We start from the raw sequence: 26281 nt of genomic DNA, 5'->3' as shown, positions 1-26281 counted from the left end.
AAAATATTGTGGAGATTTCTTTAAAAGATCAAATGTTTTCCCATATGAGCCAGCAATTCCACTCCTAGGAGTCTACCCAAAAGAAATACCACTTGTACACATGTAAACATGTTTATGAATTCACAGCAGCATTGTCTAAAACAGCCCCAAGGGGGAAAGTCTAAATGTTTGTCAACGGGTCCATGAATTAACACATATGGTATCTTCCTGCAATGGGATATTTTCTGGCAATAAAATAAACTTCTGGTAGGTGCTAAAATATGGATGAACCTCGAAATAAAAAAGAAAAAGAAAAGAAAAAAATTCTAAGTGGAAAAAGCCAGTAGTAAAATATTCCATCTTGTATAATTCCACTTATACAAAATGTTCAGAAAAGACAGATCCAAACAGACAGGAAACAGAGCCACTCACCCAGGCCTGATGAACTCCTGAGGTCTTTGTGAGGTGATAGAATATCTCCAAAAGCAAGTTAGGGTGGAGGGTGAACATTTACTAAAAACCACTGAGTTTGTACAAGCAGCTTTCCTATCCATGGGGGACACGTCCCACACCCCAGTGGGTGCCTGAAGCCATGGATATCCCTAAACCCACATACACTAGTTTTCTATAAACATATACCTAAGGTAAATCTCAATTTATGGACTAGGCACAATAAGACCTTAAAAATAAATAGTAATAAAATAGAACAATAACAGGGCACAGCGGTTAAAGCGCAACACTAAGAAGTTCTCAGCAGCCACTGCAGCCTGAGCTCCAGCCCTGCCCCGGAGGTGACCCACATGGCCGGCAGACCTCTCCTGACCCGCCCCTGCTCCCCTCAGCAGTGGACTTCAGTTGGTCTGTTCTGCTCCCCACTCTGTCTCTGGTGAATCCTCTCACTGTCCCTGCACCTCTGGCCTGTACTCCAGTTCTGTATGCACAAATAAATGAATCTTTAAAAACAAATAGAACAATTCTACCACAGCTGCTCTGAAATCACAGGAGTGCACTATCCTTTCCTGTCAGGCACATTATTTTCAGACCCCAGCTACAGCTGAAAGTGAAGCCATGGCTGAGGGCGTGTCGCTGTTCACTTGGAAAGGGCCAATATTCTGGAAGTCTATCATAGCACATTTCAGCTGTTAAAGGAAAAATGGTGGTCATGAAGTGACCCCTGGAGACTAAGGGAACCCCAACATCTCCACCTGGAGGAAAGTGAACTGATTTTCCTGGGACCCAGAACTAAGTCCTGGCTATAAAACACTGAGGTGTCCTCAAGGACTTTGGGGTACACACCTTTGTGTTATTTATGAGAAAAGCTGTCAAGTAAATAGGTAGCTTAAGGCAGCCAGTCGGTGGCCTCAAACCATCTTTTAGGCAATTTGTCACCAGGCTTCCCCTTGGCTTTTATACCCCCACTTGGATTATTTCATGCATCTCAAAGTAACGGTGAATTTTCTTAGCACAGTTCTATGGTTTCATATCCTTTTTATTTTAGACTGGCTTTCCCCCCAGAGCTGACTTGAATGCAGTTTTCTAGTAAAGACCCCACAGTGAGAAAATGATCAAAATTAAAAATGCAGTTTTTTTTTTAAAAAAAAAAAAGGTGACTGTGATCTGTGATTATTAAAACTTTAGAAAAGAATGGCCTGATTAAACAATGGACAATTAAAAAAATAAAGGCTTCTAGCTGAGGCAGGGGAACAATGCCTGTCAAACTTCAGTCAGGCCCACTAAAGAAAGACCAGAAGCTTCTAGCTGGAGGGCATGAGCACTTGGGGCTGCGCTGCCTGAAAGTCCCAGATTTCTGGACTCCCCACCATTCCCGTTTTCCATTTGACTTGAGGAAAACCATTAAAGCATCACCACATCACCTGAACTTAGCTCCCAGTGGATGCACCTGTGTTGGGGGGTGCTTGGTGTTGCCCTACTGGGAAGGGGGGTATTGCAGCTGCTTCTAGAGTTCATTTCCATGAACTCTAGAAGTCCCCCAAGGCCTTCCAACACCCAAAGGATGGGCTGTCTCTGGGGGGCATTTTTCACTGAAACAGTACTTCAGACTGGGAGAGTGAACAGAATTAATGAAAATGCACTTAAAAGCGTTTAAATTGACCTGCCTTTTTCAAGCTGGTGCTAGAGCTCGGTGAGTCCACAGTCTCTCCAGGCACACCTTCCTGCCGAGTCCCCAAGCTAGCCCCCAGCTGGGGAGCCACCTCTTTGCAGCATGCTGGTGACAGACAGCCGGCAGAGGTGGGGGTTGGGGGAGAGGCCACTACCTGCCACTTTACCCCTGTCTGGCCTCCCCACCTGGGACTGCCAGGAATTCCTCCAGACACCGATGCCTCCAGACTGTCAGTTCCTCACCCGCAGACAGGCAAAGTTCCCCAAGACACACTCTTATGTGAAAAAAAAAAAAGGCAGAAAGTAATTTGTAGAGTTTACATTGAAGCAACAGCCTTCCCAGAAATGCTCAGAAAGGTTTTTTCCCAATGTATGCAAAACTAAGGTCAGTAAGGCCCTATGCCTTGGGAGAAACTGTTACTAAGACTTCAAGACTGCAGGTGACCTAGATTTAGGTCCAGCTCCAGGAATAACCCATCTTCAGGATTAACCTATCTTAAGGCAGGGCAAACCCCGAGCAGTAAGGAGAAGCCATGTCCTCCTTGGAGACGGAGACCCGTTGTTTCGCAGCCGTCCAGGCCCGGCAGCTTCACTGCTCTCTGCACATGAAAAGATAATGCTGGGCTCTGGGTAGCTTTTCACAGGCCCTCAACGCTCAATCAGGAACAGACCAGCACCTCCCTCAGCGTTTCTCCAGCATTCTTCTCCTGGCAGAGACCCTGCCCTACGGTCCCCCTTCAGTGCAGTGTCTCCATGTACACATGCACACACCGCCTGGGCAGCTGTGCTCTCTGGGCCAGGTGTCCACACTCGCGGGCGGCACGCCAGCCCCCAGGGCTAGCCATACGGCTCGTGGCGGGAGGGCATGAGGAAAGCCTGGTTTTTGACTTCCCTACACCCCTCTACTTTCCCTGTACGAAACCCCAGCGGTCCCATTTACTGTAGGATTTACAGTAGATAGTTAAGGTCTTTCTCTCCTACTCATCTGTCTGATGCTTATGTTTGTACATCCAGCCCAAGAAGACCCCAGAGATGGGGAATTCTCCCCTGGGCCCTGATACCACTTTGCTAAAGGGAAAAGAAAGGACAGATCAGTATATATGTGCGTTTACTTATATTTGCAATAAAAGGTCTCTGGGAAGAGCCTCAGGAAATCAGTTATAGCAGTTACTAGCCAGGGTGGATGAGCTCTTCCCACTGTCTTGGAGCTGTGAGAATGAAATGAAACCTAAAAAAGCAAGGCGACACTATTCAGCTGGACTGTCTTAAGTGTGATCACCTGGCAATCATGCTCCCCACCTGAGTGGAGGGCCAGGTCCCCGAACGGAGCCTGGCTCTCCAACAGGCTGAGATGCCTACAGTCTCTACTCTCTAGGGTCTGGTGAGGGAGAAGACGGGGAGCAGGACTGGGTTGGGAAAGTCACGCTGGCTCTCTGAAAGGTTTTAATACCCTACTCTGACATCAGTTTACTTTGACACAACCTCCTTCTTCAAAGTTTGTCTTTGTCTTTTTAAATGTTTCAGTAAGAAATTTGCATGGGGCCAATATCCGTGCAAGATGCATTTCAGTCATTGTACATGATGTTACATGTTAACATTGTAACATCACAAACTGTCCAAAAATAGCCATGGATGCTCAATTCGGGGCTTGAGCGAACACACCCAGTAAGTACATAAGCAGTGCTTCCCTGCTGAAAGCAAGCATTCTCCTGATCTCATGGGAAGCCCGACTGTACCATCCAGTATATGTACATGGAGTACACGGTATTTAGCCCAACGTCCTAAATGAATACAGAAAAAAATAGCCGTTGCTCAGACAAGCTGTTTCAATGACTAATGTGTGTCCCCAAATGCTCGGGGCATTTGCAGCTTTGCACAACTTGATTGAAGTCAGTTACATTCAGGTGAGCTCCTTAAGAGTTCCACTTGCCCTCTTGTGGGGTGAGCAGGCTTGCTCGGGGTGGACGGTACAAGGGACATTCATCTGAGTCACACAACTCTGCTCTAAAGTTAGCTGTTCTGGAACATCCCCTCTGCGTCACTTTGTTCAAGTGAATGAACTTTAAAAGCCCAAAAATCTCCCAAAGGATGTATCAAGATTCAACAATTAGAATGAGCCATAACAAACAAATGCTCTATTTAGCAAAACAAAATCCCCCAAATCAAAACTCCCTTAACCTGCCCCCAAAAAAGTCTCCAAGTGTCTTTCTGCAGAATCTGGACTCTGCCACGTGGCCAGCTGCTGGGTTGCCCCCCTCCTCTCTGGGGCCCAGCTTGGTGAACGGCACTGGGCCTCACCCTCAACTGGCCTGCGGAGAGTGAAGCCACAGGGCCATTTCCTATTTTTCACTCTCAGGTCTCAGCAAACAGTTAAACCATCAGGTGAACTAAATTAGATGGAAAATGAAGTTCCTCTTTCAGATCAGTGGAATGAGAAGCTCTCCACTTAACCCCAAGTTCTTTTCACAAGCAGCAAGATACTCAGGACCCAAGGGCTTTGAGGTTCCGACCCTCACCCCAACCAAATCAGCTTCCACCCAGCAGAGTCCTTTCTGACTCGAAGAGGTGCAGGTAGCTCACCTGTGTGTGTGGCTCCATCTGCCAGCAGCACTAAAGCCTCGAGGTAGGAGGGACTGTGGAGACCAGAAGTTCAGGGAGGCCCCGAGGCAGGACTGATGGATTCTGTGTCTTGGTGGCTCTCAGCCATTATCAGCACCCTTGGGCGCCTGCTGGAAAAGCAGCGTTGGCTCTACCAGGGCCTGCCAGAAGCCCTGCACGGATTCTGAGCCAGGCTCAGGTAACAACGTGTAATTGGACCCAAGTCCTGGCTGAGCCGAACGGCAGCCCCTTCCCAAACACAGAAAGCCTCCCAGGCTGTGTGAACATGTTGGGGGGTGGAGGGGGTGGGGTGGGCAGGAAAGGCCAGGCCTGGGGTGAGAGGGGTCTTGGCTGGTTGGCAGGAGCTCCTGCACCCCCGAGTGGCCCTGGTCAGGTGTCACTGGCTCTGTCCAGGCACAGGTGATGCTGAGTACCCTGGACAAAGGGTGGGTGCAACAGGAGCCCAGAGAGTCCTTCAGCGCCCCGGGAAGTGCCAGGCACCAGGTCTAAATGCGTAAGGGGTTCTGGGCCTCAGGAGGGCACAGTTTCACGCCAAGGACCATATCCATGCATGTGCATTATGTCACCCGCAAGATCTTTAACAGGAAGCAATGGAATTTAATTCCACCTTAGATGTCCAGGTACATATATATCTGCGCCCAAAGAGCAGCTGCTGCCTGGGACAAGCACTCCCAGACTCTATCCCTTCCCCAGGACCTTCAGTCCAAACCATCACCCACTGAGTCTCCCTCGTTCGGCACCTTCCCCCACCCACTGTCCCCACAACTTGCAGAGCCAACAGAAGCGTCCTTTTTGCTTTATTGGATACACCAGGTTCGAGAGCTACAGGTGAGCCCCATCCGGGGCAAGGGGCAGTGTGCCCGCAGCCTTTCTCCAGCACGAGCTCTGAAATGAAAGGACCTCGCTTACATAGCGGACAAACACAAGCCAACAGAATACAGTCAGGTGACATCCCAGAGTGGGGAACGTAGACACTTAAATTACCAAGTCATTACTTTAAGCTCAAAATACTTCAATGGAAATGGCATACAAAAACCATATAAATTACATTTAAGGTCTGTACATGATTTAAAAAAAAATAACAATACTGTGCTCTGTACAATATTGCTTCCCATGTAATATTCTAAACCCAAGAAACCAAGAAAGTGGGCAAAAGACATACGCAGTATCGTTAAAATCATTTCACAAAAATACAAAAACCGTGTTGGTTTCTTTTAAGGCACAGTTTAATCGGGGGACTCCCAAGAAGCCCCTTTTCCTTGTGCCCAGGCAGGCAGCAGGCGGCAGTGCCTGGTTCCCAGCAGTCTCTGGCAGCCAGGGGCAAATATTAATGGCGGGGGCACCCGGAGAAGAGCAGCCTCCCCATCCTCAGCACAGCTGGCAGGTAGGATGTGCAGGCTGGGGGCCGCCCGGCCGCCCTGGCAGGCCTGTCTCCTCAGAGGCTGGCAACATTGGACTCGTGTGCCATGTGCAGGGAGCCACCCCCTGCCTTCCCGTGACGCATGGCACTGCCCCCCTCCAGTCCACCCCTAGGAGATGCAGGCAGGAGGGTGCCCCCCCACCCCGGGCTGCTGAGCCGGCTGCACCCGGCCGGGCCCCTCTAATCACACGGTGGCCTCAGCGGCAGCTCTGTGGGTCGGCACGACAAAGCTTCCCGTGCGGAGCCTGCAAGCCAGTCACCAGCACCGGGGCTCGCTCCTCCGCGGTGGCAGAGGTCTCCCCGGGGCGCCCCGGCCCCGCCTCCCTCAGGCTTCCAGCTGGACCTCGGCCTCGTCCATCTGCAGAGTGTCGTTGTCTCCCAGCAGCTCGGTCTCCGGGACGGAGCCGTCCTCCTCTCCCTCCTCGGCCTCCTGCACGGGGCTCTGCGCCCCGTCTTCGGGCGCGTTCTGCGCGTCCTCCGCGCCCTCCGCCAGCAGGGCCGCCCTGTCCGCCACCGACGCGTTGGAGGGCGCGGTGGTGACATACCCGGTGCTGGTGGACCCGCTGCCGCTGTGGTGGGAGCCCGGCTTGGGCACCATCTGGGCGGGCAGCGGCTGCGGGGCCATCTGCATGGGGATCTGGACCGGGTAGAAGTTGGGCAGGTAGGCGCCGTAGGCGGGCACCGGCTGGTACCCGTTCACCGGGATGTAGAGCTGCGGCGGGGGCACCATGGGCCTGATCTGGCCCTTCATGGGGATGAACTGGGGCTGCGGGAAGGGCTGGGCCTTCTGCTTGGGGCCCCCGTAGCGGGCGTTGCTCACGTTGCTCACCGGGCTGGTGCTCAGGGAGCTGGTCTGTGTGGCGTTGCTGGCTCCCGAGGTCTGGGCCGAGCTGTTGTAGGTGGACAGGTTGCCCCAGGCCCGGAGCCGGCTGTGGATGTCCTTGAAGCGGGGCCGCCGGCTGGGGAACTCGTTCCAGCACTCGACCATCAGGGCGTACACCCAGGCGGGGCAGTCGTCCGGGCAGGGCAGCACCTGGCGGCTGCGGACCATGTCCACCACGTCCTGGTTGGAGTGGCCGCAGTAGGGCTGCAGGCCGTAGCTGAAGACCTCCCAGAGGACCACGCCGTAGGACCAGATGTCCGAGTCCACGGAGAACTTGCCGTACATGATGGCCTCGGGGGACATCCAGCGGATGGGCAGCAGCGCGCTCCCCATCAGCTTGTAGTAGTCGGCCGAGTACACCTCCCGGAACAGCCCCAGGTCCGAGATCTTCACGTTCAGCTTGTCGTACACCAGCACGTTGCGCGTGGCCAGGTCCTTGTGGACCACGTGGTGGCTGGACAGGTACTCCATGCCCGAGGCGATCTGAGCCACCACGTGCACGAAGTCGGGGGGCTCCAGGGCGGACTTCACCGTCCGGTCGTCATCCGTGCTGCCCACGTCCGAGTGCGGTGAGCGCATGACCAGGAACTCGTGGAGGTCGCCGTGGGAGCAGTAGCTGAAGACCATGCTGAGCGGCTGGTCCTTGGTCACCACGCCCAGCAGGCAGACGATGTTGGGGTGCTGCAGCCGCGCCCGCAGCATGGCCTCGTGCCGGAACTCCTCCCGCAGCGGCCCCTCCGCTTTGTCCTTCAGCGTCTTGATGGCCACGGCCTGGGCCTGCTCCCCCGGCGCCGGGCCGAACAGATGGCCTTTGTAGACTTTGCCGAACCGGTCCTCTCCCAGCTCCTCCATGAACCTCACCGTGGACAGGCTGATCTCCTTGAGCTTGGCCTGCTGAGAAGAAAAGCCGGTGAACCGTCGCTGTCAGCAAGACGGGGAGGCAAGCAGGCAGGTGGGGCACAGCACTAGCGGCGCTGCCAGCACGACCCCCGAGGACCCACTGGCCTCCCGTCCGGGCTCAACCTCCCAGCCCAGCCACGAGGGAGCCTGAAGCCTCCAACGGGCCCCCCGCCTGCAAATGCCCCCCATACAGCGGAGATGCCTCTGCTGAGTGCGTGTATGTGTGCACGCCTTGTCGCCACACCTCGCCACGCCCTGTGCCAGCACCCAAGTGCCCCGGAACCTCCCAGCTGTGTCCCCCACCTGTGGCCTTTCCTGCTGCTCCCTGATCTGCACCCACCAAACGGGTTGAGCCACCGCTGCCAACAGCAGCGGTGTCGTGATGTCCTCCTGCGCACCCAGAGGGCCACGAGGGAGCCAGCCATTGGAGAGGCCCCTCAGTGGCCTGGCTTCTAGGCCCCTCTTGATTAGACCCTCCCATCTGTGCGGCCAGCCTCATCTCCCTGGGCCCCGGGGGTTCCATCTCCTCCCCAACACAGTCGCCCCAGCCCCAGCCAACATGTTGACTCCTGTCTACCGAGCAGGAGTCAGTCGTCTTCCCCGACCACCCTGATGAACCCTTTCAAAGCCTGGCTGATTCTCCCCAACCTGCAATTACAACGCCCCTTCACTGGAGTGGACAGTGAAGGCAGCTTCCTCCTTGTGTTCTCCCACCCCAACAGCTCTCAGGTGGGATGTCTGGCGTCCTCCTGACCCTGCAGGACTCTACGCTACCCTGCCTGGGAAGTAAATCAAAGCAAAACCAACTCATCTGCAGAGCAGCCAGAAACCAGGCCTGGTCCCTTCAGTCACACTGAACCATCAGTGGTGGGGGCAGCCCATCCCTCTTTGTCCTGGGTCCCCCTGTGGGGACAGCGGTAGCACAGCGACGGGATGGCAGTGAGCCCTGGGGCTGCCACTGAGTTCTAGGGGCACCCGTGTCTGTGTCCTGACGTATATACAGAGGAAACGGCAAAGCAAAGGACAGCAGAAGAGACTTCTGGGCTTCAGGAAGGGGGGCCCCCAATGTCAGGTAGTCAGCCTGAGAGAGCAGGCGGGCGGCCCGGGCTGCCTGTGGGCACAGAGACCTGCTTGTGCTGGCTGATGAGGGGCATCTCCACGTCCTGGCTGGGGGAGGCCATCAGCTGGCGGCGCTGGGGCGTGGAGGCAGATGCCTTCTGCTTGTTCCGGCACATGCAGACTAAGAAGAAGAGGCAGGCGATGACCAGGGGGATGGCGATGCTGGGAACCAAGATGTACAGAATCCCCATCTTGCTGCTGTCTTGGGGGCCTGTGAACAGGAAGGTGTGTGTGAGTGTCCTGAAAACACATCCCTTTCCACTCAATGTTCTCCAGCACAACCCACCGCCAACTCAAATATTTAAGCACCAGCAGATGATCAGGGTCAGATGAGCAACGGGACAAATCTGTGCACAAACTGAAACAAGGGGGGCCATGCCCCCAAATGCTCATCCTCCTGCATCTTCTGATACACTGACAAAATGACACAGGAGTCACAGCCACCAGCACTGGGCCTCCCAATCTCAGACACCACCAGAAATAGGGGCTTTGTCTCATTTCATCTTGATTGAACTTGATGAAACGCACCAGACACCCTTGTCCTCCTTTCTGGGGTTAGACATGATTCTTCATTCAACATTCTAGTCTTTTCCACATTTTTGTCTATAGCATCTTCTTCAGCATACCAATTAAAAACACAATTAAAAGAGTCCCTGCAGCTGATGAGTCTGGTCCAGTCCAGCACAGACAGAAGTAAGGATTCTTGAACCGTGACAGTGAGATGCACAAACTGTGAGGCTGGCTACCCACAAAGCTTTCACCACCGTTTTGTTTTTGTTTTCGTGTTTCAGGGTGAAGAGTGGTGCTCTGTCTCCCTCTACAGGAGTTTCAGAGAAGCACCCCTCAGGAACCAGGCAGGGAGTCCTGACCTAGGGTTTGAGTTGGGGGTTCAGTGCTCTAAGGCAGCAGAGTTGTCTTCCACTCATGGAGGCGAGCCCTCCAATAGCTGCCTCCCCACCCAGCATGGGCCTCGGATGCGTGGCCAGCAGGCTAATGAGCTCTCAATCTGAAGCAAACAAGTGATTTCTGCACGCCGAGGTCCACGAAAGAGCTGATTCGGTCCTAAAAATGACTGCAATTGTCCCCCGTGGCTTTCAAAAAAAACAAAACAAAACCAAAAAAAAACACCTAAAACATTGCCTTAATCCCACTCTATCCCTCTGGCCTCCAGAGTAAGATAAAGCAGATCAAATGGTTCTTGCACTCTGTGGGGACAGGAGTCACCAGATCCATTTTCATAGTTACTGGTGAGACGCTGCCTCACTACTCCGCCCTCTGCCCCCCACCCCCACCCAGATCAGAGGTGTGAGCACTGTCCAGACATGGATGGCCATTTCATCAATATCTTAAAAGTTATCAACAGAACACATGCTTATTATTAACAGAACAGAATATTCCCAGCAGCCCACTTCACCAAAGGCTATACTCTGGTACTGTTAACAGGTTGGTCCTTCACCTTCTTTTTCATGTATGTTTCAATCTGACCATGAAATAACCGATATGCAATTATTTGTACATACAGAAACAGGGTTTAGATAATTTCCTACAATAGAACTTGAAACAAAGTCCTGTCCCTCCACATTCTTGCGCCTGGTCTTGTGGTAGGATAGTATGTCTCAGATGACATTTTATGGGCTTTCTTCTGTAGCAGGGCACTCCCCCTATTTCAACTCCTATCCAACTCTACTGATAAAAAAATCAGCTTGTTTCTTACTCACTATTAAAAGTGATTCTGCATGTCCACCCTGTACGTGCAAATACTTCTGCCACACAAGATTCCTGGAATCACCAGGTCAAAGAACATATATATTGTTCAGGACATTTTGAATTATTTTTAACTACATAAGTAGTAATTGCTCATTGTAAAAAGGTTTTCTATGTTCATAATCTGTAGGTCTTGGGGAATCACTGCTAAAAGTTTGTTGTGTATTTTTCCAAAATGTCGTCCCTGACATTTTGGCGCCTGTCACGTGTGCCTGCGCTCTCCCTCACCCCTCACTCATTGATTCTTTATAAAGAGAGGAGAGCGGGGAAGAGGGGCGAGAGAGAGCAGCCGGAACAGCCGCTACCCTACAGCTGGTTTTCCCTTGGAGCACACTGTGGACACCCTTCCTGGCAGGAAACTGTCTCAGCGACTGTAGCACTCCACAGAGCAGTACCAGCTGTCTGCAAGGAACGCACATTGTTTAGAGGCTGTGTGTGAAGTGCTGACTTAAAGGGAGTGATAAATTGGGAACTGCCAAATTACTTAGCTCATGAGCACCAGTCCTCACTCCCACCTACAGCAGGCTGGAGACACACCAGACCCCACACAGCCGGGGGGTTTCCAGAAGAACGGTGAGCCTTGGTTTGCTCCACCTGTTACTCTCCCTTTATCAGCCTTCTCACAGGAATTTTCCACCTTTGCCTCCGGGTTCCAAAATGAAGGCAGCTGAGCTCAGACCCCAAGCAGAATAGAATGGTGAGGCATATGTGATTGAAATGTAGAAGCAATCATGTCTGTAAAGTTTGCGACCCTTAAAGACACTCTTCTCCCATTCAAAATTTAACAGATTATGGGGAAATAGTGACAAGATTTCCTCCTCACTCTGCCACACCCACGTGAGAAAGCTGAGCAGAGTGGGAAGCAAGGGTAGGTGCCCCTAACTACAGTTGCTGGCTCAGCAGGTGGCTGTTCAGCATTTTTACTCATTCTCGGAAATACTATGTGACAGGTTAATGGAAAAACAAGATGCCAAATGGAACATCGCAGGACCATCCATGGAAAGGGGCGGACAGCTGGACCCCAGAAAGTAAACAAGGTCTCCACCGAGGGGGGCAATTTACAAATTACTCTTCAGGCTTTTCTAGAACTTAGAATGCCCTGTGGTGAGGCGATACGACTTCTAAACCAAGCAAACAGCACGGTGGGGACGTGGGGTGGGCCGGCTACCAGGCCTGGCCCCACGCCACCACAAAGAACACTCAACAGTCAACACTTGATAAAAAAGAGAGAGAATACATACTACAAGAGGGAAGGTCACACAGTTCCATGCGTACGTTTTTATTCTGCGTGAAGCACCACGGGCCCTCCATCTGGCCTCCGGGGTTCCGGCAGTAGGCGTGACCCCCTCCCAGCTCAGGGAAGTCTGCGCTGCTCAGGTGGTGGCTGTGGGGGTGCTGCAGGGCCCAGGGCTGGCACTGGTGTCCCGACTTGGTGGTGCTGGCTGTGCCCCTGTAATCTGTGCCGGAGCCATTGTAGCACTGGTGGTCTGAGAGAGAAGAGGCGTTAGGGGGCCGCCACATCAGCAAGAATCCTCCCCACTGGGTGCACGTCACTCCCTTTGTCAACCGCTCCAGAACGAAACAGCGCACCAAAATCGCTTTGCCTGCAGAGACCCAAACTGGAACTTCCCAGAGACGGAAGGACTTTATATAATTTCCAAGAAAAGCAGCATTCATTTTTATTAACATATTAAGTATTGACTTAATAAAATTGCAGGCCCACAAATTAAATTTGAGGCACAGCTGTGACCTATAAGGAGAAGAAAATCTATCCGAAGTTATTCCACGACCCTGAAGCCACTTTGGGACCTACCGGGTACCCCGTATCCAGCATGGGAGCGTCGACCCCCACCTCAAGTTCCCTTGTGCTAGAAGCAGGAAGGACAATAAACTCCCAGGCCTGGCCCCCAACCTCAGGCCCGGGAGGCAGCAGGTAGGAGAGCCTGCCCCTCCAGCCAGGCCAGCCAGAGCCAAGCCGGGGGAGCACACAGGCCCAACAGGCTCGCACATTCACCGCAAGGGGGAACCGTTCGAAGACCAGTCCCGACACCAACTCATCTCATTCTGCAACCCAGCACCTGAGCGGTGCAGCACCACCACATTTCAGCCTACATTGACCACATATATGGTGGTGGGGTCCCACCAGGCTTTGCCATATAGCCTGGATGTCCAGTAGGTTGTAGCCCTATTGCTAAGTGACCAGTGACTGCTTAAGGGCAAGAGCTTTCCAGCCACTGCGGGAGCTCGACCCCAGTCAGTAAGCATCTGTACCTTTGCCTCAGGCCTGGACACCAGGCTCTGACTACCAGGGTGGGGAGCTCTGCTGCACCTCTTCCAGCACCCCCGGCATGGACAGCCCCAGAGATGGAGAGGTAGAAAGCCTCCCATCTAGACCTCACCCCTCAGGAGGGTCCCAGCCTGATGCAGCAGGTGATAAGAGGTGTTTTTCCTTGACAGTGTTGCAGAACCGCCTGTGCCATGCGTTCACCCTCAGGGCATGGTCACCTGCCAGGGCTGCCCAGGCAGGATTGGCTAAAACTCCTGAGAGGGGGGCCATCTGCTGGCAGGAAGTGGGGGTGCAAGGAACATGATCTGTGCTTTTGGGGCCCACTATAGATAGGCCATTCCTGGGCTCAGACTCAGAACTCAGTGTGCCCCCTCCACTCATCACTTAGCTCCGTGGTCCTGCAGAGAAGCAGGGGCCTCCTCCATTTCCTCCTACAGTGATGCCTGGTTATGGTCCTTCCTAAGCTCCTATCTACCACGCCGGACCTGCTCCATCTTGCAATCTTGGCCTGCGACTAAGAATCCTCCAGTCCTCTGGGGACAGGTTCAGAGACAGGCTCCACCAAGTGGAGGGTGGAGGGGAGGATCCCACGTTCTCCATGGCCTTTAGGTGCCTGTCACCCCCAAGGCAGGTTTGGAAGTGACCCTGGCTCTCTGGTGGCTCCTGACAGCCTGCAGCCGGGAGGCACCAGATCACTGCCACTGGGGGCTGGAGTCAGAGGCTCGTGTTCCACCTTTAGGCAGGGCCTTGGGGTGTGGGCGCAAGCCTGGTGACCAGGGCCCGCCCCTGCCCACTGGACCGCCCTGCTGGGAGGGGCGCGTGGGGCGGGCACTCACATCGGCCCAGTCTCTCCGCTGGGATGCCAATGCGCATGCAGTTGGCGGCGTCGGGACTCTCGGGCATGGGCAGCGCCTCGCACTTGGGCAGCTGCAGGCGCATGAGGATGAGCGGGTTGGAGCGCGCGATGGTGTACTCCTGGCGGCACAGGTCGCTCTCCAGCACCTCGCACTCGTCGCGGCACAGCTCGCGGGGCTTGGGCGCCCGGGAGCGCGCGTCACACAGCGGGAACACGAAGTGGCAGAAGGACGGGATGGCGAACTGCGAGCACTGGTCTGACAGGTGTGTGGAGGTGCCGATCATGGTGAAGGCCGCTGTGGAGACCCGGAGAGGGATTAGCGCTGGGCCCCCCTCCTTCCACTTGCCGGGTACCCGTGCAAAGCCACCTCCCACAGCACTGGGCCCTGCCCTGTTGCGCCACCCCACCCCGTATCCCTGGCACCCACCCACCCCCGCACCCCCATCTTCCAGGCACCCTTCCCCAGCTCCCGCTCCTGAACCTCAGATGGCTCCCTCCCTTAGGCCAACCAAGGAGAGGCTAGCCACCTCAGGCCAGGGCAAGTGAGCCGCTCTGATCTGTCCTGGTTCTGGGGCCCCAGCCGAAAGTGGGACAAGAAAGAAGAAAAGTAGCTCAACGTCCCGTCCGGCTACGGGCTCCTTCCTTGGAAGAAGACTCCAATTTCAGACCCAACGTGGCTTTCTAAGGGCCAGCTCTGAACAGGTGAGGGATCGTTGGACTTCCCGGAGGCACATGACAGAGTGCACAGGAAGCGCGCTGGTCCCCCCACAAGGTGGGGGCCTGCAAGAGGAAGACCCGCAGATGGAGCCACAGCCGGAAGCCGGCAGGGCACCTCAGGGCCGAAGACCCTGCTGGGAAGACGGACACCAGCTCAGAGTCAGTGGGAGGAGGAGCAAGAGGACAGCCGGACGCCTCTGCTGCAGGGCTTGAGACAACAGCGGGAGGTGCACAGTGGGGCAGGCGGCTGTGTGGAGAGCTCTGTGGTAAGGGAAGCAGACAGCAGGCTGCAGGAGCCGCGTCTGGAGCCGCTGTCTCCAGGTTTGCTTTTAGGGGAAGACATGACAGCATGGAGTGTGATGAGAATGAGTCAGAGGACAGGAAGAACCTGATACCCGAAGTGGGGACAAGGCCGGGCAAGTGAGCAGGAGCTGGGCCGTGTGCAGGCACCTCCAGCCCCTTCTGCAGACCGTCCGGGTAAGGGTTCAAAGGAACGAACCCCACCCATCTGCGCCCCTAAACGTCCTGTTTATGACAACTTGATCTGGGAAAGCTGAAGAAAGAGAGGCCTGCACACCCTGCTGTGCTCTGCTGGCAAAGAGCAGTGGTGGGAACTTAGCCCCGGGGTCCACGCTCCACCAGGCTCGTAGTGCCAAGTAGGAGTGGACAGCAGGTGGCGCTGCACACGGGGCGGTCATCCCAGGAGACCAGCAGGCCCCCAGGCAGGAGCCGGGCTGACTTTGCCTGACTGATACAGGAGAATGGGTCTCTGAATGCACTCTGGGCTGTTTCTTTATCTGTCAAGTGATATATTGAGACCACATATTGGGGGTAAAAGTCCACGCAGAGGTAGATTATTCCAGAAGGAAAAAACAAGTACTTCTCTTTAGAGTCAAGAAAAATATAAAATAAAAAGTCCATGCAGAACTATTATATTATTAGTGAAGGGTCCAGGAGGGCCAAACAGGCTGTGTCTACGGCAGTGCCCTGAGCTGGCACACTCGGCACATGGCTGGTCACGTTGTCCTCACTCCTCTTGGTCCCTCTGGGCCAACATGAGCAGCAGGGCCTACGAAGGGTGGGTGTCCATATGCAGGGCCTCTCACAAAAACCAGGTTGGGAGCCAGGTCCGTTCCATCACTGAGGAGTTGGAACACCAGGAGGGACTGTGGAGTGCGGGCCTGACCCCAGGCTGAGTTAGCTAAGAAAGCCAAACCCTGCGTTCTCTGGGGGTCATCAACTGAAGGGAGGCAGGCTTTCTTCTCCTTCCCCTCCAAATGGATAACTTTATTTCCAAAGTGCAGGTCTAGGCACTGAGGAGGTCCAACTCATGTCCTGGTTCTTGTCCACACCCTCTCACTCCAGAGTTTTCTTGGGATGCATCCACCCCCCAAGAGGCCTCTAGAATCTCAGAAACCAGATGTCACAAGCACACTCTCCACTTCATTACCAACAGACTCTAAATACAAGTCAGCCAGTCTAGAGCAAGTTCAAATTTATTTTTTCAAAAGTCTATAAATGTAGAGAATCCTCATTCTAAATTATTTTTTTAAGATTGATTTATGGGTACAGGCTAGAGGTGCAGGGGGTGAGAGGATTCACCAGAGACAGAGTGGGGAACAAAACAGGCAGATCTACTGAAGTACACTGCTGAGGGGAGCAGGGGGCAAGACAGGAGAGGTCTGCTGCGCCATGTGGGTCACTTTTCTGCCCAGAGATCCAACTGGTGCTGCAGTGGCTACAGAGAGCCCCTCCCCCCATAACCCTTTGCACCACCAGGGAGGGCCCGCAATCTAACTTCTTATCTAAAAACTGCTATAAATCAGCCTGCTGAGATATGAGTTGCTTAATCCTTTAAACAACCCCTAGAGAAATAATTGAGGTATAATCTTGAGCTATGAATCAGCGTTTGCCAATTAGTGGCAGGTGAAATTAAATCTGAAGTCTGTGCTAGTATTTACAAGACGTTGAGAGCAGAGCAGGAGATGTCAGACGTTAAGGTCATCATAAAAGGGGTGATCAATTTTCTGTTTAAGGAAATAAAAACTAGGGGGAAAGCTGAGTGCACCGCTTTGTTAAAGGTGAATGTTTCCTCCCACTCATTTTACTTCTACAAAATGTGTGTATGTTTTACAAAGTCAAGATGAAAGTCTATGTTCTGTTGACTACTGTGGTCAAACGCTGGAGGAGTTCTGCCTCAATGGCAGGCAGAGCTTTTCCTATGTGAGATCGCAACATTTTCCAAAACTTCCTCCCTGGGACTATGCTGGTGCCCTGAGGCTCCTCGAGGTCCCACACTGCCCCTGTCCTTTCTCACTAGACACCTACATCTGTCCTTCAGCGGCCTGCAACCAGGGCCAGCCAGACCACTCACGTTATGACCTCAGACCAGCAGACCTAGGGGTGAGGGCCAAGGCTCGGGTGGCCTGAGTGCAGAAGGGCACTCCAGGGACGCTGACATGAATGTCCACCTTGGGTGCTCATTCTTGCTCCACTCAGGGCAGTGCTTTGTGAGCCCTTTGCAAGCTTCACCACAGCCTCCTAGGGAGCCCAGCAACAGAGGTGCCCGGTCAGAATTGTGGTGTACAGGACCAGTTAGATTGAGGTGCTGGGGCTCTTGCACCTTCCCAAGACGTGCCCTGCTCCTTAGAGAGTCAGGAGAGGGGTGTGCAGGAAGGCAGGAGGGCAGACACGGGAGACAGGCTTGGCAGGGCTTTTGTCTACTTGGTTTTCTCGCTTCTTAAGGGGCTTCCCCAGGAAGATCTTTATACCAATGTGTGAAAGCTGAAGTGTTGAGGGCCAACACCCAGAGGTGGGAACTCTGAAAAGCCTCCATGCCAAGTGATCGGCTTCATTACTCAGGCTGGGAAGCAGGCAGCGGAGGCCTGACTGTTTCCTAGAAGCAGCCTAGAGGCTGACACAAGTCTGAATCCACTGCAGCATCCCCATGGCCAGTGGCCTACAAGTCTCCCTCCACATCGCTGAAGTCAGACCTGTGCCCCTTGCAACCCAGCACAGCTCCAAGGCAGTTTCAAGACTCAGGAACAGCAGAAGAAAGAAACCAAGCAGGGGAGAGACCTGGGTGCAGGGGGGAGCCTGGAGCACAGCGGGGAGCTCAGGGTACTGGGGGGAGACCCGGGCACAGGGGGGAGCGGGGAGCCCAGGGCGCTCAAAGCAGCCGTGAGGACAGGGCTTCACGCCCAAGGCGTTGGCCTCACTGAGTGTTAGGTACATTCCAAGTGGTCTGTACTCGCCAGTTTAAACAAACAAGTGGGAACCATGGCAGCAAATGCAGGTGCTCCCAACAAGGCCTCTGACTTTCTCCCATGACACAGGCAGCTATAGATGTGGTCACTGTCCCCAAGTCTGCAGCTCCTACCTGTGATCCGGTTCTCAATCTCCCCCTGCATCTGGAGGGAGTCCACGTAGATGGTCCGGTTGCCAATGAAGCGTGCACAGGCAATGCCCCGGTAAGGCTGGCAGAACCCGTCCTCGTGGTAGTCATCTCTGGAAGAAACACAGTCTGTGAGTGCACTAATACCCCTGGTGATTTCTTTTTTCATTTGAAATCCAGCCTCCTATGATCCAGCAATCTGTGCAGCACATATATACAATAGAACATCGTTCAGTACAAAAAGGGAAGGGAGCCTTGCCACGTGCAACGGTGTGGGTGGACCTTGAGGGCATTAAGCTACATGAAGTAAATCAGAGAAAGATGAGGGTCTCATAGTCTGTCTTGTATGTGAAGCCACGTTCATGGTTGTCAGAGGTGGGGTTGAGAGAGGGGAACATGGGGAAGGAGGCCCACAGGGTTTCCAACAAAAAGTTAAAATACATGTTAAACATACACACCTGTTAAACACCTGCACACAGATGCTTATAGCAGTTTACTTGAAAGCAACAAAGATATCCTTTGGTAGGTGCATATGAATAAACCAGACAATGGACCATCATTCAGCACCAAAAATAAATAAACAAGGCACAAAAAGGCATGGAGGAACATTACATGCATATTACGCAGCGAAAAAAACCAACATGGAAAGCTACATATACTGTTTGATTTCAACCATATGACATGGAAAAGGCAAAATTGTGGAGACAATAAGAACATCAGTGGCTGCCACCTCCCTGGTGGTACAACAGGTAACAGCACTATGAAGTTATCGCAGCCACTGCAGCATGAGTTCGATCCCCAGCCAGGGAGCTGACCCACGTGGCACAGCAGACATCTCCTGACCCGCCTGCTGCTCCTCTCAGCAGTGTGCTTCAGTAGATCTGCCTGATCTGCTCCCTGCTCTGTCTCTGGTGAAACCTCTCATCTCCGCAACTCTGGCCTGTACCCCAGTTCTTGTATAAATAACTAAATCTTTAAAAAAAGAAAAGGATGAATAAACAGAGCACAGAAGGTTTTGCAGGCAGTGGCACTACTGAGTATGATGATAGTGGATAATGTCATCATATGTTTGTAAACCCACAGAATATACAATACCAAAAGTGAATGCTAATGCCTAATAGGCATTAGGTGATAATAATGTCAGTGTTGGCTCATCAGCTGTGTCGGGGCTGGCACAAGATGCTGCTAGCAGGGAAACTGTGCTGCTGAAGATAGGGGACACATGGAGACTCTCTATGCTTTCTGCTCCATTTTTCCATATACCTAAAACTGCTCTAAGTAATAAAGTCTATTAACATGGGGGGAAAAAAGTAACACTAGGGGGAATGGAACCAGGGGAAGACTAACTGGATGTGAAATGTACACCAGCAGAGAAAATGAACTATGAATCCAAATTACAAACCCAGCAAAGACACCTTTCAAATAAATGGGTCTATTAACCAAAAAGATAAACATGAAAGTACCTAATATCAGGGTTTCAAAGTATAGGGGCAATAATTGACAGAGGAGGAAGCAGAAAATAGTTGGGAACTTTACAGTAATAGTTGGGAACTTTAAAGCCTGTCTCTCAACAAATATTGAAATTACACAAATAATGAGTGGAAAAAATAACCATCCCATTAGCCCTGCACTCCTACATTTATTGCAGCACTATTTACAATAGCCAAGACATGGAACCAACTTAAAGGTCCCAAAATAGATGAATGGATCAAAAAGTTATGGTACACAACTTCACACAATGAATTTTACCCAGCAATCAAAAAAGGCAAATTCATGGCATTTGGCATGAAGCTGGAGCTAGAGGGGATCATGCTCGTCGAAATAAGTCAGAAGGGTAAAGATAAATACTGGATGGTCTCACTTAGATGTGGAATACAAAGAAACTACACAAAAAAGTCAAGTAAAAGACAAAACTAGCAAGCTGACTACAGATCTGAGAGGCACAGAGCAAGGGAGAGGGAGGATGGAGAGCCAGAGAGGGGCAGGGGAGAACACAGGGCCCATGGTGATGGTCACAGGTAACACGGTGGCACGAGAATTATGGGGACTACATCTGAGGGGAGAAACCACTCACTGTACAAAAATGAATGAACAACGATGCAAGAACATTAAAAAACTAAATTAATTAAAAAAATAATAATAATAACCATCCCATTGGCCTAGTGGACCTTAGTACAGAACATGGGACCGAAAGCATGAACATCTTTTCGGTGAAGTCAGTCCATATATTACTAACAAAGTTGCTCAACTTAAAAGAATTGAAATTATTAAGTTTCTGCCCATATGGAATTAAGTCAGACAAGAAGAATAAATAGATATTTAGAACCTCCTCCCAGATATTTGGAAATTAAATAGAACATTTCTGAAAAACTTGGAATCTAAAAAGAAAATTAAGTGGTATTTTAAATGCAATGTAAAATTTTTTAGAAAAGGAAAATAGGGTATAGAACATTTGTGGGATGCAATTAAAAGTCATTGGGGATAAATGTATAGTTTTAGATGCCTACATGTGATAAGGTCTTATACCTTGAGATGTTAAAAAGGCCAAATTAAACCAAAGTAATTAGAAAAAAAATACTAATGGTGACAAGTAGACATTTAAAAAATAGAAAAAGCAGATAAGCCAAATATGATTCTTCACAAAAATTTTTTAATGCAAACAACTAGAAAAGTTGATTTAAAAAAAGAGAGAACAGATTACCAGATAACCAATGCACAAGGGGGCAGTTCCAGAGGCCTTACAGATGAGAAAATATAATAGGAATATGTGAACCTATATTCAAAAGCAGAAATATGACAAACTCCTTAAAAAGAACAATACACCAAAATTAATGAAAATAGAAATAAAAACTCAAGACTAGCTCTAACTCTCTTAAGGAATTTAAAGTAATCATCAAAAACCTCCCCACAGTTAAAACTCTGGCTCCAAATAATAGAAACTGGTAAGTTCTGTCAAACACTTGAATAAGAAACATCAGCGATTTTACACAAACTCTTTCAGAAAATAAAGAAGTATGGATACTTTCTAGTTCATATTCTGAAAAATGAGAACTGACAAGGACATCCCCAGAGCATTAAAGACTACTCGGTCTCCTGATCAAAAGGGCAACATACAGAACACAACATAAAAAAATAACACAACATGCAAAATAATGGCAAACTGGACCCGGAGGTAAAAAGACAATATGTAAATGTGTGATGGATTCGTTGAATTAATCTCAAGAATCCAAAGTTACTTCAACATGAAAAATCCAGTACTGAAAGCTCAGAGAAAAACTCTATGCGCATCTCAATTGACTAAGAAAAAGGCAACACACACTCACACACTATGAAGACAGCCAATAAAGAAAATAACTTCCTCAATCCAATTTTTAAAAAGAAAAAACATTCACGAGAATGTGGTGAAAATCCTACTTAAGCGTGACAGATTTCCCCACAGGAATGGGACAACAAACACAAAGACCAAGTCTGCACTTACAATTTCTCCTTAACTTTGCCACAGGAGGCTCAACCATTACAAGGTGACAGACATACAGGTAGGAGATACCTAGCTAGACAACAGGTAATAGAGGCATCAGACAGGCAGGGAGGTAGGTAGCCATCAATGATGGAGGTAAGACTTACTATACATATAATGTGGCAATTATCGAGACTGTGGGATACCCAGGCCCCTTTGTTCTCAAAGATATTGCCTTGGTGCCCAGAGTTCCTGCTGACCAAGCGAAACTGTACAGTCAGGCAAGAGGCCTCTCACCAAGGACAGAAGTCCTGGTAGGAGGAACCTGCTGGGAAGCCAGTGTCTGCTGCAAACAGGGGGAAGGTACTAGGATAGAGACAATATGCTTTGACTAGCGGGAGCAATGGAGGCCCCAGGCAATGGAGTCCCTGGTCACTCCACCCTAGCCTATGTCCCCGATAATGCATCCCCAGCTTTGTTCTAATAAACAGAAGACGCCTGTGGATGGGGCTGCACATTGCTTCCCAGTGTGTTCCCTCTGGGCGTCTCATTGCTCCACATGGACTCAGAGTCATCTCTGTCATCCCTCACTGCTCCCAATGCTGTGGCCCCATAGGTGATACAAGACAGTGTGGGGCCCATAGAGAATCCCAAACAGACTCTCTCACATGGTAAACTGATTTTGAATAAGAGCTCTGAGATTATTCCAGGAGAAAGAACTCTTCTCAAAAAACAGTGCAGAAGTAACTGAATATTTTTAAGGGGGTTGGGGGGGCAGAATTTAACTTAAGCCTATTACTCATACCATCCACGAAAATCACTTTGAGATGAACCACAGATGTCTCTTAACTTAAAAATGATCACACTCTTAGAAACACAGAAAAGCTTTATAATACTGAGGTAGATGAAGACAAACATTTCTTAGGCATGATGCATAAAATAATAATAATAAATTGGACTTACCAAAGGTTAAATTCCCTGGTCATCAAAAGACAGCATTAAGAAAGTAAGAAGGCAAACCAGAGGTTGGAGGAAATATTTTATATATTTCACAAAGAAGTGGTATACAAAACATGTTAAGAACTCCCATAATTCAACAAGAAGACTTAGACACAAGGTTGAACAGATTCTTCACAAAAATGAAGACAGTCCCTTATTTTAGTGTTGAGAAAATGTGAATTAAACTACCATGAATTTTCATGACATAAGACACTAGAATAGCTGGACACAACTGAGAACATCAAGTATTGGATGTGGAATATCCCTTGGGACTGGTGGTCTACCCACCGGAAAGACCACTTTACAGAAGAGGTTGGCCATTTCTTACACAGATAATACTCCCCTTACCATCTGACCCTGCCATCCCACACGAAGCTTTATTCTAGACAAATGAAAACATTTCACAAAAACACATGAGTAAAATATTCATAGCATCTTTCTCTATAACTTCCCCAAATTGGAAGGTCAAATGTCAACCCAAAGATGAAAAGATGAACATATTGGCGCCTCTTCTACAAGAGAATGGCAGGTCATGAATGGAAAGGTAAGAGCTACTGTACAGGCTGTACCAACTCAAGGAGAGTTTTTCAGATATTCTACTTACTGAGAGAAGCTGAGCATTAGAGCCTGCCCAGAGAATATAAGCAGTGGGAATGGTTAGTTTTGTCTGTTTCATTCCCACTGCATCCCCATCACTCTGAAAGCAACCTGGCACAGAGCTGGCACTCAGTAGGAATGTGTTCAAGGAGTTAATACATAAATTAATGATTTCCTTCACAGTTAGACATCATATTTATTTCTCTTCACTTCTAGATGAAACATCCAATTCTACTGAGGTGACATTAGCGTTAGATGTAGTAAAATGTCCACTTGGTTCAACTGAACACAGCCAACGCCAAATTCAAGTCAGAAGAATCCAAGTCAGCCCAACCTTTTAGGAAAACAATGGTTTTGCCATGGCCATGTCTAAGACAGGGCTCACGGGAGGGGGTGAGAGGCACTGATACAGAGGCTCCATCACTCCCCGCTCACTGGGCCGTGTGTTCATTCTCGTTTACAGAGGTCGGAAAACTGGGTCAGCTAGACCTCTCAAGAGCTGTCTCCTGGGAAGGCTGGTGTTCCTTGGGTAACTTTGGCAGCTGTGCGTAAAAAGCTTTCTTCTGTGCATAATTGGGCATAATAGCTAATACATGGGCTTAAGTGAAAACAAAGGCCTCCGTGGGAGCACTGAACATGTTACTACACATCAGGTGCCGATACTATCATACTATCATTATGACGAGAGCACCAACATTTGCACCACGTTCACTCGCTTGTCACTGTGTGGTCTGACTTAACTACCTTGCCAATGGTTTCCCTATTTAGTCACATAAGCTTTTGACTATCTTTTATTCAAGTTGAATGCAGTTTCTAGTATGCATGAAGTCATCACCTTTTTCAAAAAATAGCACCTACCATAATAAGAAGTTGTGAAGGAGAAAATTAGGTTGGCTTCTCTCCTCCTTGCACCTCCATTTGATCGGGTGGGTGTTTAACAGCTCGAATATCGAATGCCAAGTATCAGCCTTTTGCCTGAATTATTTCACTCACCGACAGCGGTAGGGTGATTTCTCCTGCCGTCATCTTTAATTACTAGTTTGTTAGTTGGCAGCTGCAGACATTTTTTTAATAGTGCTATTTTCCTGTAATTAGGATAAAGTTTGAACTGGACTTATAACAATTCCCCAAAAATAGCAATGGGAGGGGTTAAGGCAGAAAATGGCCTAGTGAGTTCGGTTTAGACATGCATAGTGTGAGGTGCTTTGAGTCATCAGCTGGAGAGGCCCATTATGTGGTTGAATTTGGGGGCCTGGAGATGGGGAAATCAGTCAGATTTGGAAATGGAGATTCCAGGGTCATGAGCTCATGGGTGGAGAAGGGCACCCTGGAGAAGGGCACCCTGGCATCCTGGCTTCACCTGCTGTTTGTTTAGTTAGAAAGTAAACAGGCTCAGGCCATGGCCCCAAAGAAGGTGATTTTCCAGGGCCAAAATTAACATAACTTTTAGTTGTCTGCAACATGTCCTTTAAATGTTGTTGCTGAGCACATTATGGCTACACACTTGGGAGCAGCAAGGCTGGCGTAGGAAGCACGGAAGTGCTGATGCCTAGGCTCCAGAAGCACCATCACCCCACCCATGCCACCCCACCCATCTGCCACACCACCAGGCTACCCACTAGCTCGGCATGCAAGCATGTGTATGGGCCTATAATTGTGGAAGTGAACCACTTTTTAAAAGGGCAGAAAAGAAAACCACTACAAAATGGGAGACATGTAGCCTCCCATCATCCCCTCCCATCACTATAATAACCAGTCTCTGAACCTGCATCTGTGCAGACACAGTCTCATGTTAAAGCTTTTTGTTCTCCATATACGCAGCGTCCTTCTCCCTTAAGATGAATGGAAGGAAAAACAATGCTTTAATGGCAATGAATTTCGTAACCTCCGAGGAGTTCTACCTCACCTCCCTCAACGCTAGGAGGGCGAGGTCCACCTCGATGTCAGTGTCCACAACTGAGAGTTTGCAGGGGCTGAGTGCCACAACCATTCCAGGTCCCATTCCAGGTCTCACTGTATATCCAGTACAGTGCTAGGAGAGGAATCAACCACACCACCTCATGTTTGCTTTCCAACTCCCTATGCAAGACTACAGGAGTTACCACAGGGCAAACAAGGAACAGGTTTTAGCTGTGATGTGTGACACAGAGAAAATGTTGGTGATGTTTCAAAGGCAGGCATGGATAGAGATCTCTGAAAGAGTTTGTTTAAAACTCACTTTCCAGGGCCCTCCCTGGTGGCACAACAGGTTAGGATGCTGCACTGCAAACTAGCCATTGCCACCTCGCTGCAAGTTCGATCCCCGGCCTCAGAGGTGACCCACTTGGTGCAGCAGACCTCTCCTGACCTGCCCGCTGCTCCCCTCAGCAGTGTACATCATAGATCTGCCTGCTCTGCTCCCCATTCTGTCTCTGGTGAATCCTCTCACCACCCCTGCACCTCTGGCTATACCCCCAGTTCTGTATACATAAATAAATAAATCTTAAAAAAAAAAAAACTAGCGTGGAGAATAAAAATTTTTAAAAAACTCATTTTTCAGTTATCTGCAAAAATCAAACTTCTACACCATTCAAATGTATATGCAATGCAATATCAAAATAAAACTCATGTAAAAGACAAATAGCAGCTAAGTCATTTTAGAAAAACAGTATAGTAATAAGGTGTATCAGTTAGTTTGGGCTGCTTTAACAAATAGCACAGACTGAGTGACATAAACAACATACACTGATTTCCCCATTCAAGAGACTAGGGAGCTGAGTTTCAATGTGTCTGCCAATTCAGTTCTTAGTCTACAGTCACCTTCTCTCTGTACGGTTGTAAGCCCAAGTGGCAGAGAGGTTTCCCCTCATTTCATAAGGGCACATCAGTCCTAGATCAGGGCCTCACCCTCAGGAACTCACTTAATAGTTATCATTTCCATAAAGGTCCACTCCAAATATACAGTCTCATTGTGGTTAAAACTTCAACATATGAATTTGGGGGGAAAATGAATCTATAATAGGTGAGAATATTTTTTTTCGTATGACAAGATCTATTAAAGTTACTAGAAGCTGCTTACAAAAAAGAGAACCTACAAACAGATCCACTGGTATAGAATTCTACATTACAGAGCTAACATTAAATTTGATGACTGTTGATGTGGCTTTTCATGAGATGGTGCAAAGGCAGT

General features: G+C 50.1%; 1 protein-coding gene across 1 annotated transcript in view; it reads right to left on the bottom strand.

The window, feature by feature from the left end:
• Positions 1–5510: 5510 nt before the first annotated feature.
• Positions 5511–26281, bottom strand: part of ROR2 (receptor tyrosine kinase-like orphan receptor 2) — a 149951-nt gene continuing 129180 nt past the window's right edge. The window contains exons 5-9 of the mRNA XM_012726319.1: positions 18045–18172; positions 13929–14243; positions 12047–12292; positions 9050–9252; positions 5511–7913 (exon numbers count right to left, since the gene is read on the bottom strand). Coding sequence (XP_012581773.1) covers positions 6465–7913; positions 9050–9252; positions 12047–12292; positions 13929–14243; positions 18045–18172 — 2341 coding nt within the window. The 3' untranslated portion in view covers positions 5511–6464. The remainder of the gene's footprint in view (positions 7914–9049; positions 9253–12046; positions 12293–13928; positions 14244–18044; positions 18173–26281) is intronic.

The sequence above is a fragment of the Condylura cristata genome, unplaced genomic scaffold (genome assembly GCF_000260355.1).
Source record: "Condylura cristata isolate star-nosed mole 26May11 unplaced genomic scaffold, ConCri1.0 scaffold00017, whole genome shotgun sequence".
Classification (NCBI taxonomy): Eukaryota; Metazoa; Chordata; class Mammalia; order Eulipotyphla; family Talpidae; genus Condylura; species Condylura cristata.
This window is presented reverse-complemented; position numbering and strand designations above follow the sequence as displayed.